Source organism: Tricharina praecox (assembly GCF_024521635.1).
Source record: "Tricharina praecox strain CBS 144465 chromosome Unknown BZA05scaffold_2, whole genome shotgun sequence".
NCBI lineage: Eukaryota > Fungi > Ascomycota > Pezizomycetes > Pezizales > Pyronemataceae > Tricharina > Tricharina praecox.
The window spans coordinates 687,410-697,390 of NW_026250404.1; the positions used below are offsets into that span (position 1 = coordinate 687,410).

A 9,981-nucleotide genomic window follows, 5' to 3' on the forward strand; every position below is an offset into this window, starting at 1 on the left:
GCCCGCAGGATACGGCCAACCAGAACGCTTTTCACTTTCCGCGCTAATCAAAAACAACCAGCCATCCATATCTACGGTACTTTATGGTAGAGAGGTTGTATGTATGCCAACCGAATGTGTCATCACCAATAGACTTTCTTCCAATTGATCACGATTTTGAACCTTCACCAGTTTTGGCCTCTCGGTGCGCAGGTAAATTGGGTCGCGGACGGTGCTGAGGGGGAAGACCAAAGGCGGCCAGACTCCAGAGTTTATATTTCTTTCTTCCAAGTTCCGTTGCCCTGTCCTCCTGTTTTATTGTCGGTTTGGTTCCGGCCCCTTTTCTCTATTCCAATGCCACTGCTTCTTCCCATTATCCCTCGCGGCTCCGGTGGCATACGGACTCCGGAGCACGAGCATCTGAGTGATTGCGTATGACTTCATCGTCCTTGTCATTCCCGATCATCGCGAACCATTCAATATCTCTTAGGCTCCGTTCGGTGCCGTACGTGATAAATATTATACCACCCAAATTTTAATGTACGCAACATAAAAAAGACGCTGAGCGTTCGGCGCAACGACTTTGAGAAAATATGATCGTTGTAATTCAGCCACATCGTATTTCTTGCGTATTTCTCTAAGCCTCCACCAAAAAATAGACTATGCTGGCATTCGTCACCAGATCCCCCTGAAGCCGTACAACAACATCCAGAATGTCCGCCGGTTGCAGTCTCCTCACCCTAGAAAATATCAATCACGACTACTTCCAACCGATGCGCTATGTCAGTGAAAGAGCAGCTTGCGATATTTCTCAAAAAATTGTTGGCGAGAACGCGTCCAACCGTATGGCACAAGAACCATTCCAACGAAGTGGCGACACGATCAGCCGTACTTCTAACAACATTTTCAACGCGATGGTAGAGCTTTACACTGTAATTGAGTAGGCGAACACACTGTGTACTGGGCACTGTTGTGGGCTGTAGAATAGTTACCCTATATACAAGCTGCCCACTGCCTGCCATCTTCCCCCGTTGTCTATCTCCTATTTCCGACTGTCCATCACCTGTACGGTATCTCTGTTTCTGCCTCAACATTTTCACCCACCAGGACGCGATGCAGTAGAGAGGACATACTTGGGAAGAGGAGAAGGACTCGAGAAAGTAGTTGAGTAGAGGCGGTGGTGTAGTTCTGTCGTGTCGTCGCATCGTCGCGTCGCTGTGTTGCTGTGTTGCTGTGTTGCTGTGTTGCTGTGTTGCTCTGTTGCTCTGTCGCCGAGTCTCTATGTCCGTCTAACCATGTGACTAGTTCTCCTGAACGGTGCTCTGCGCACCCTCTTACCAACTGTTTCAACTTTCACCTTTGGTGGAAGTAGTATAGTACAGTGTGGCGTAGAGAGGTTGTCGAGTGTGAGATACGGAGAAAGTGGTGTTGCCGAACAGATATCTGAGATGCCTGGGCGCCAAGTTGCTACGGACTAGTGGACCGTTTATTATTTATTGCGTAGTAAAAAATAAACGTACGGCACCGAACGGAGCCTAATATACAAGTGTAATATGGTACAACGTGCGCATTTGGCGCCTGCCCCGGCCCCCGTCAGCCGCCGAGGCGCATCAACAGAAGAATGAAATCCCAACCTGTATCGACAATCTCCCACTCCACCAGCATTTACATAAAAGCATACCTAGGCAAGAGATAAAGAAACAAAATAGCTCCCCAAGAGAAAACCACAGACAGATCAAGAGCTCGGTGGGTAACCGCTATGTAAGTAAGTGCTACAAGCAAGCAGCAAAGGAAAAAGCGAAAATCAAAGTCTCCCTTACTTGAAGAAGAAAGAAAAAAGTCTCTGAAAAGAAAACGCCAGCTATCATAAGAAATACCCCAACTCCAGCGCTCAACGTGTTTACCTACTTCGCGAAAGAAAACCCTCTCTTCTTCTGCACCCGCATGCCTCTCAGGGTTCCTTTTCTCCCCACGGGCCGGCCAACTTCAACTACCAACATTCGTGCAAAGTCTCGGCTCGAGAGGTAGCTACTGTGTGCTCCCAGCATGTTGAGATACTGGTTCTCCAGTGGGTTCGCGAGGTTGAGATACCAGTCCAATTGTCCGTTGTCGTTCAAAAGGAAGAACCGCTTTTCGGCCAGCTCCTCGCGTGAGAAGTCATGGGTTTCTAGTTCGATGTTGGAAGGTAGGCGCGCGATCGTGGGATGCTGGGCGGCGTGCGGGGACCCATCGAATGGAGATGTGTTCTCCGAAGAGACGCCTGGGATTACGTAGCGGATGGTCGAGGAGATGGCATCGAAGAATGAGACGTTTGTGGACGGGACAAATGCGGTTTTGAGGGTCGAGGCGTAGTCGGTATCGACGGTGGGGTTGAGGCGGTACGCAATGGCTATCGAGAGTGTCAGTATCTATTGTGCTGTTATGTCCCCACATGAATGCAACTTACGATCAGAATAATGGAGCACGTTATAAATGTTGTCGACAGACATGCATCCATATTTCCCTGCCTCACCTGCGACCCCAGGTTCCCTATCCTCTCCATAGCTGCCTGGTTTATTTCGTCCTTTGCGGGGCAACAGCATACCTATCAACGGTCAGGAGTGTTTTCTTTGAACTAAAGGGACGAAACCACTTACTCCTGTTGAGCAATAGGAAGAATGCCGCCGGCGCACCGCAGAAAAAGATGTTCGAAGTGTTGAAGTCAAAGTGCTCATCTTGGTGTTGTATACCGGAATCCCGGTTCCTCCTCTTTCCCCAACCACTGCCACTGGAAGGCGGAGGTGGAGGATTAGGATCATAAATGGTATGGGTCGGCTGTTTGCTCAGAATATCCAGGGCCAGCGCAGTCCCAAGCGAGTGAGCGATGATGTGAACCCGTCCTTCCTTCTCGAAGCCTGGATTATTCTTGCACCAAAGTCTGTAGACACGATTCGCTTCGGTGATGACTGCTTTTATCATCTTCTCTTTGTGGTGGCTCAGATAGTAAGGAATATCGAGCATCACATCGCCGATCAGATTTCGGACTGCAGGAATACTCGGCGGCGTAATATCGTTCAGGTTGAATTTATTGGTATCGGTTTCCGACTCATCTAGGTGATTTTCTTCGATTCCTTCGAATGTCAGATTATGCCTCCAATTAATCTGCATCACAAGTCAGCACGTGATACCCATGATCATCAACGCCCCAGCCCCCCACCACTTACCGGAAGCACCATTAACCCCACACCATCCCTCAAATGTGGCCTAACCATTTCATTCGCCAACTCAACGTTGAGCAACCGCCTGAAAGAATTGATGTAATGCGTAAAGTGGAAGCTCTCCACTCGTTCGGAAAGCTTTTGACCGATTCTGCAAACATGATGATGTTAGAATCAACTCAACTGCTATGGATGATCTAGCCTTACCCATGAATTACTAGGAATAGATCCGTCACCTTCCCGCGTTGTTCATCATTCTCGCCTAGGCCCAGGCCTTCTTCCTGGTGCTGTACAAAGCTTCCGACATCACCTCCCGCCTGAAACTCGGAATTAATCGCTGGGGTACGCCTTGGATTGTTCGGCATGGGAGTCTTCTTTTCGACAACGTAGTGATTCCTGTTCTTAGCCGGGGTTGGTGCAGGCTGAGGTTTCCGCCGCGGAGGATGGAGCTTGAGCCATTCTGCTTCCGAGAATCCCCGAACCACATGCGTGCCAACGGGTTTCCCCCTACGGATGTTGGCGAGCGGTCGTTTTTGCCCGAAGGAAAGCATGCTGTCTCTGCAGATATAGGCATCTCTGCCGTTCACGAAAAGAACCCAATCCCATTCGTTCGGCTTTAACCTGGACGGTGGGTCGTTCGGATTTGAGGTCCCTGTGGTGGTCTTGGAGGCGGTGGGGGCAGTGCCATCGAGCATCTGCGACTCCATAACACCAGAGCTCCCAGGGCGACTGTTCGGAACAGAAATACTACTAGTGTCCCAAAGCTGCCATCGCACCTTTTCCTCACCCTCTCTCCCAACTTCGACAGCACTGGACAGCTCCATATCCCACTCTTCGGTCCACGCGCGTACCTCTTCCCAGCCCATCTCCAGTCTATTCGCAATTTCCGCCTCCACCGGAAGCATGGTATCTTTGTAAAACCAGGTACCGCGCACTACCGAGGATACGTCGTGCAGTGGACTCCAATAAATTGGCGCCATCACCAAGCTCGGAAGAAGCACTTTGTGTAACCTCTGGATGCCAACCGGAATTTCCTTCTGCGGTGGCGGCGGCGCGCTTGGGGATGCTGGCGGTCTCTTACCGGTCATACTAGAACGTCTCGAAGAGCTTGCCGAGGATTGCTGCTGAGGCATGGTGGAATTCCGTGAAAGCGAAAGCGATCGTATGAAGGGGTTTCGCGTCGTAGTGGTGTTGGCCGCCGTTGCCTCCGTGCCTGCCGTGAAAGTCGAGACGTTGCTGGGGGCAGATGAAGGGGCAAATAGAGAGCCCAGGCGGCCTCCCGAGACTATCGAGGACCTCCGCTCAAGCATCGAGCCCTGTGTCGGAGCAGTGGACGCGGACGTGGAAATCTCATCTTTGAGCTGTAGTTCGTCGTCCTCCACGTTGAATATAGGGTGTCCCTCGAGTGCTGCCTCACGGGATCGCGATGATTCCGTACGCTTTACACGGTGTTCGCGGTGTTCACGTGGCTTCGGCGAGCGCGAGCGCGAGGTAGATTTCGAGGTGTTCTGGCCGGTGCGGTTGGGACCTCGGGATTGGTTCTCGCGTAGAAGCAGCTGATAGGCACCTTCGAGGGCGGACGAGTCGTATTTTGAGAAAGGACGCGGCGGCTGTCTCACGGTCTGGGGGCCGGTGGTAGGAAGCGGCGAGAGGGGGTCATCGATGGCCTGCGAGGAGGTGTAGAACCAGTATGCCTTGAGCTGCGGAGGCGGCGTAGAAGGAATGTGGGCCATAAGGAGTCCGGTACGTATGGGGGTCGAAAGACGAAGTTGTGCCCAGAAAAGAGCCACCTGTCGAAGGTTTCTCCGAAGCCCGAACTAGCCAAGTAGCTACCAGGAAGGCACCCCCGAAGACGGGTAGATAACCGAAAGCTGGGGGAGAAACGGCAAGGAGTCTGTAAGTAGTAGTGATCTCTCGGTGACTAGGGGTGGGGATGAGCGAAGGGGATGGTTTCGATGGTATGGAGGGAGTTGTTCCAGCGAAGCTTGGTATGGGGAGTGAATGAGTGCCGTGGGGAGTGAATGAGTGCCGTGGGGGGAGTAGGACGGTGAACTTTGATTGTTGAGATGTACGGAATGGAGTGTTGAGTGGCTTCTGTGCGCAACTGCAAGTGGGTGACGTATCAAGACACGAGCTCGAAGCGCGTGCAGCTCCCCCTGCAAGGAAGGCAAGGCAGCAAGGATTGTTCTTCTTTCTCGTTTCCTCTATGACTCGACTTTCGATCGTCCGTCTAGGCAGAAAGTCCGGATCGAGAGTCGACGATGTGAATTCTGTCTTCAGCTTCCTCCGACCTTTAGTTACGCGAGTACAAACCTTACGTGCAAACCCGAAAAGTAAGTATAGTAGTCCTATCAACGTCCGGACAATTCTAACGCGACTTCCCTCCCACACTTCAATGATTCAGCATTAGGATGAGTGGTACCTTTGCAACTGCATGCACCGATGTACCGTATGTAAAGGTATATGTACTCCACACATGACTCCCGCATTGCCGGGACAAAGAACTGTGTGGATAAGTAAGTTCGCAGGGCTTGTTCCTGCGGCCGCATTGGTATGCATACGTGAGCAGCTGGCATTAGAGTACTCTACACCTGAGTTGGTTAAAAGCAGCCCTCGCCCTTTGCTCCATGTAGCATCATCGAGACTTAGAGCGAGTATCTTGAGTGTGCATACTTCGGCAAGTAACCAAGTCATCGCGGCTGCGTGGCATCGAAGCATCGTCGGGGCTCGAAGCCGGCTGGCTGGCTGGCGCGATGTCGGGTCGAGAGCAGGACTTCAGGCCAAACTTGTGTCGGTATGTAGCAACGATTTAGTGGCCGCTAGTTCGCAGGCGGTGGTCACACGTGCCAAAACGTCAACCCGCCTACATACACCTTACCACGATAAAAAGCAGGCGCAAGTAAAATGTATGAAACACTCCAAAGATAAGCAGAATCAACTTTCCCATCTCTTAATGACCATTGTGTGAGATCTATTGCCAAAGCTGGTCATTTGGGTACTCTGGTTGCTGCTCGATCGTGCTATGTAATGCCGTCACTGGCTGCATGCCTGGCTGTGAGGCGAGGTGCTCACACTTCCAACCGCAAACGCCTCAAGATACCCGCACAGCTCTTTCAGCTCTCGCCCATCGACATCATCGACAACCACCACTACCACCGCCACCACTACCACCACCACCAGTACCACCACTACTACAACTACTACCACTATCACGATAGCGTCTGCCTTTGGTTCAGCTCTTGAATCCCTGATAACAGAATCCACCACAACCGCGTATCGGCAAATATGGCGTCCTCCTCAGCGCCTCTCCTATAGTTCGTTTCTTTCTCCTCTCGCCCCGCCTGGTTCATTCGCCGGATACTGTGAAACACGAATGCTAACCTCTCTGTCTTCCCGATAGTTCTTGCATCGCAGCGGGTACCACAATTTTGAGCGAGCATTCTCCATCCGGCACGGCCTCTTCCAACGCGTCCTCTCTCGCATCCCTCATTCTCCCAAAGATCACCCACACTTCGGCGCAGAAGCTCACCTATACTCATGGCCCACACAACGTCCGGTCACCCCTTGTATCACCCCACTTATGTGCCTCCCGTCTTCTAATGCGTGGTATGTGTAGATTCACTTCATCGCCACCGCGGCTTCCTCGGACCTCCCGGCGGGCCTCACGTTTCTCGTGATCTCTCCTGCCGCCGTCACTCGTAAGCTGCCCTTCGGCTTCCTCCTTGAGATCCAGCGCCTCTTTACGTCTCGCTACACCCCGTCGCTCCTGGCGCAGGCCCCTCCGTACGGCTGCGCCGAATTTAACAACACCCTCAAAGCCACCATGCACCAGTTCTCACAGGGCGGCGAGAACGAAGATGTGGTGGCCAAGGCGCAACGCGAGATCGATAGTGTACGCGGGATCATGACCGAGAACATCGAGCGTGTGCTCGAGCGTGGAGAGAGGATTGATCTTTTGGTGGACAAGACGGCCGGATTACAGACGGGTGCACGTGAGTTTAGGGTACGCTCGAGGGGATTGAGGAGACGCATGTGGTGGAAGAACACCAAGCTTATGATTTTGCTGGTGTTCGTGTGCATCTTCTTGCTCTATCTGTTTGTCGGCTTTGGATGCGGATTGCCAGGTATGATTTGTCCCCTGTCCTCCTTCCGATTACTTGGGATTGACGTAGGGCTAACGGATCACCAAGGCTGGAGCCGGTGTATTGGTTGAGAGAGATGGGTTATCCACGGATGGCTTCTGTACGTTACATATGATTGAGGGGTGCCCTACAACTGCCTTTATTTCGGTGGAATAAGTTGTTTTCACATTGCGTTACTTTCACGGGCAAAAAAGGCCGCGGAGATCTTGAGCCATCGTTTCTTTCTCCTTTCATTGTTCTGTTCTTCCGGGGATCTCTAATCTCCCACTTACGTGCGCCATGCCTGTGATTTTCTACCCGTATGTTCGTTTTCTTTGTCTTCTTTGTATTCTTCGTGTTCTAAATTCAATAGTGATTCATACCCAGAAATCCATCATGTATGCACGATGGCTACAGTCTTTCACATGTGACCCATTAACTATCGCTCGCCTTCGGACGCACGCGGTGCCATTATCGGCAGCTAACATCTATCCGACCGTGATTGCTTTCCCGACAACGGGCTTCTACTGCGGACATGCAGAAACCTACGGTATAGGCATCGGCCTGACATGTACAACGCAGTGATACATGTAAACACATCATTTCGCCAATGGTTGCACAGACTGATGGGAGAATAAAAGGAAGCAAATATATGATTTGTTCCCGTCGGTCATGTATTATTGCTCTTCTTTCCATCGTAGTGAGTGTGAATGTTCTTGATGTTTCTCAACTCGCATCGGCCCTACAACGACTCAGTGGCCCGATAACCCAGTGTACGGACTTGACCCAATCCAACAGTGACTAGATCGCCGTGCCAATAGAGCTCGGCGGAGTACAGCTCGGCGGTACAGCCCACAAAGCAATCCAGTTTCCGCAAACTTGCAAGCCTTCCTTCATCCACTACCTATCCTTTCATCATTTCATCCCTACCTCTTCCTTCCTCATCACTACCCTTCACTTCCTCACCACGGTCCCCATCGCACACCATCACCAAGTCCTTTCTTTCCTTACCTTACATTCTTTTGTCGACCCCCACCCGTCGGCACTCTCCTTCTCGGAAAGCATAGACGCTCGTCAGATTACTTCCCCGTACCTCCTGCTACCAGTTGCCCGGTATGTCAAGACATATCCCGGCGCCGGAATATGGGCCGAACCGGAAATCATACAAGACGACCATGACCTCAGCTGGGGATATTTACAATTCCATCATGTAAGTTGAGGCCTGCCTTCATCTGTCTGAAAAACGACTTGTCTACCTCCGGGATGATAACTACCGTCTTTTGACCGATTAAGATGCTAAAAATCACAGCACGGGCAATAAGTCGGTCGTGGTCAACAACTACAATCTTGGAGCCTCTCAGAATGCGGCGGTAACCATGGGTGCCAGCAATTACAGTTACATGCAGCCACCTCAGCCGATGTACGGACAGCAGCAGATGACGTATCCCCAGGCTGCTATTGCGCCTGCTCCTGGCTTTCCCATGATAGCGGGTGTTGACTGTCAGATGGTCGCCGCCAACCATAATGGGTCTGATGACTCGTTGATTATTCGCGTTCCGCAGCCTCACCCGCAACTATTCTACCCACAGCTGGCCGCGCCGCATGTCGCCACTCATTACGAGCACCACGCTGAAGGAGAGAGGTCTCACGGCCAGCACCACGATCATCGCAGCCCTGACGAGCCTTGTATGTGTGGTGAGTCATCCGATATCAATTGTCCTCTGTGGTAGTTTGCTGAACGATCATGGATAGTTGTGAAATACTGCAAGTGCAACAAAGGTCACACTCATGTTCACCCTTCGGGGTCGACCCCCACCCACAACTCCTCACCGCCATCTGAGCACATGGCCGGACGTTACGTGTTCAACCAGCCAGTTTGGCCTGCCAATGCCTACGCTCCAGGAGTTACTTTCCAGCCCGCTTATAACGCATTTGGAGTTCCACCGGCGCCCATTGCCTACCCCTACCAGCTCCCGCGCATCGAGCAGGCCTTGGGTTCACCGCCTATCATCCATCATCAGAGTTCGCCGATCCTCCAGCCCACGGCTCCAGTCATTGCTCAACCCTTGGATCAGACGGCAGTTCCGCGGACCTCTCCGAACGGGAGCCGTCACATTCCGATCAACAACGATGCCTGGAATCAGACCCCGACTCCTATCAAGGAAGCGAGTGATCACCACAATTCAGGTAACAGTGGATGGAATCAGGTTCCGCCTCCAACCAAGGCAGAGAGCGTTCGTAGCAACAACAATGGTTGGAACCAGGTCCCGTCTCCGACCAAGGGAGAGAGTGCTCGCCACACTCCAAGCAACAATGGCTGGAACAATACCCCGGCTCCGACTAAGGAAGCGAGTATTCACGTTCACCAGCGGTCGCCCATCAAGGACTCGAACTCGGGTGGTGGTGGTGGTTGGGGTAGCAATTCGAACTCCCCTGCCACACCACCGAGCGTTCACGGTGGGTGGGGTGCTAGCAGCCCGCCGGAGTCCGTGAAGAATGCCGGGTCTGAACGTGGCCATGCGTCTTCTTCTTCACGTCACAATCCACAGCCGTCTGCTTCTCAAGATGCCACCAAGTCTTCCAGCAAGGGCAAGGGCAAGAAGCCGGCGTGGAACGCGGACGGCCCGGAAAAGCCGGAGCCGAGAGCGCAGAAGAAGTCCTGGGATAATCGCAATGACGAATAG

The 9,981-nt window shown here is 52.3% G+C and overlaps 4 protein-coding genes across 4 annotated transcripts; 2 read left to right on the forward strand and 2 right to left on the reverse strand.

Moving 5' to 3' along the window:
• Window positions 1–1,409: 1,409 nt before the first annotated feature.
• Window positions 1,410–5,212, reverse strand: BZA05DRAFT_384351 (DDHD domain-containing protein). Its single transcript, XM_051482316.1, has 5 exons — window positions 3,384–5,212; window positions 3,183–3,327; window positions 2,616–3,120; window positions 2,426–2,563; window positions 1,410–2,368 (listed from the first exon to the last, which is right to left on the reverse strand). The coding sequence occupies exons 1-5, from the start codon at window positions 4,907–4,909 to the stop codon at window positions 1,884–1,886; spliced, it is 2,799 nt and encodes a 932-aa protein (XP_051343427.1). The 5' UTR covers window positions 4,910–5,212; the 3' UTR covers window positions 1,410–1,883.
• On the reverse strand, window positions 5,168–6,033 carry BZA05DRAFT_384359 (uncharacterized protein). The gene has a single exon (XM_051482317.1). The coding sequence runs from the start codon at window positions 5,892–5,894 to the stop codon at window positions 5,583–5,585; it is 312 nt and encodes a 103-aa protein (XP_051343428.1). The 5' UTR covers window positions 5,895–6,033; the 3' UTR covers window positions 5,168–5,582.
• Window positions 6,026–7,729, forward strand: BZA05DRAFT_384361 (synaptobrevin-domain-containing protein). The gene is made up of 4 exons (XM_051482318.1): window positions 6,026–6,490; window positions 6,577–6,727; window positions 6,793–7,300; window positions 7,367–7,729. Exons 1-4 carry the CDS (start codon window positions 6,462–6,464, stop codon window positions 7,387–7,389), a joined length of 711 nt encoding a protein of 236 aa, XP_051343429.1. The 5' UTR covers window positions 6,026–6,461; the 3' UTR covers window positions 7,390–7,729.
• A 683-nt stretch (window positions 7,730–8,412) lies between these two features.
• BZA05DRAFT_415086 (uncharacterized protein) lies at window positions 8,413–9,981 on the forward strand (the record flags this gene model as incomplete). The annotated part of the gene is made up of 3 exons (XM_051485289.1): window positions 8,413–8,507; window positions 8,607–8,983; window positions 9,050–9,981. The coding sequence occupies 3 exons, from the start codon at window positions 8,413–8,415 to the stop codon at window positions 9,979–9,981; spliced, it is 1,404 nt and encodes a 467-aa protein (XP_051343430.1).

Coding starts and splice junctions, on each gene's coding strand:
- BZA05DRAFT_384359 (XM_051482317.1), bottom strand. CDS start 5,894: ATGCTTCGATGCCACGCAGCCGCGATGACTTGGTTACTTGCCGAAGTA.
- BZA05DRAFT_384351 (XM_051482316.1), bottom strand. CDS start 4,909: ATGGCCCACATTCCTTCTACGCCGCCTCCGCAGCTCAAGGCATACTGG. Junction 3,121..3,182: donor TGGGGTTAATGGTGCTTCCG/GTAAGTGGTGGG, acceptor CTTGTGATGCAG/ATTAATTGGAGGCATAATCT. Junction 2,564..2,615: donor CTTCCTATTGCTCAACAGGA/GTAAGTGGTTTC, acceptor GACCGTTGATAG/GTATGCTGTTGCCCCGCAAA.
- BZA05DRAFT_384361 (XM_051482318.1), top strand. CDS start 6,462: ATGGCGTCCTCCTCAGCGCCTCTCCTATA. Junction 6,491..6,576: donor TCCTCAGCGCCTCTCCTATA/GTTCGTTTCTTT, acceptor TCTTCCCGATAG/TTCTTGCATCGCAGCGGGTA. Junction 6,728..6,792: donor ATACTCATGGCCCACACAAC/GTCCGGTCACCC, acceptor TGGTATGTGTAG/ATTCACTTCATCGCCACCGC.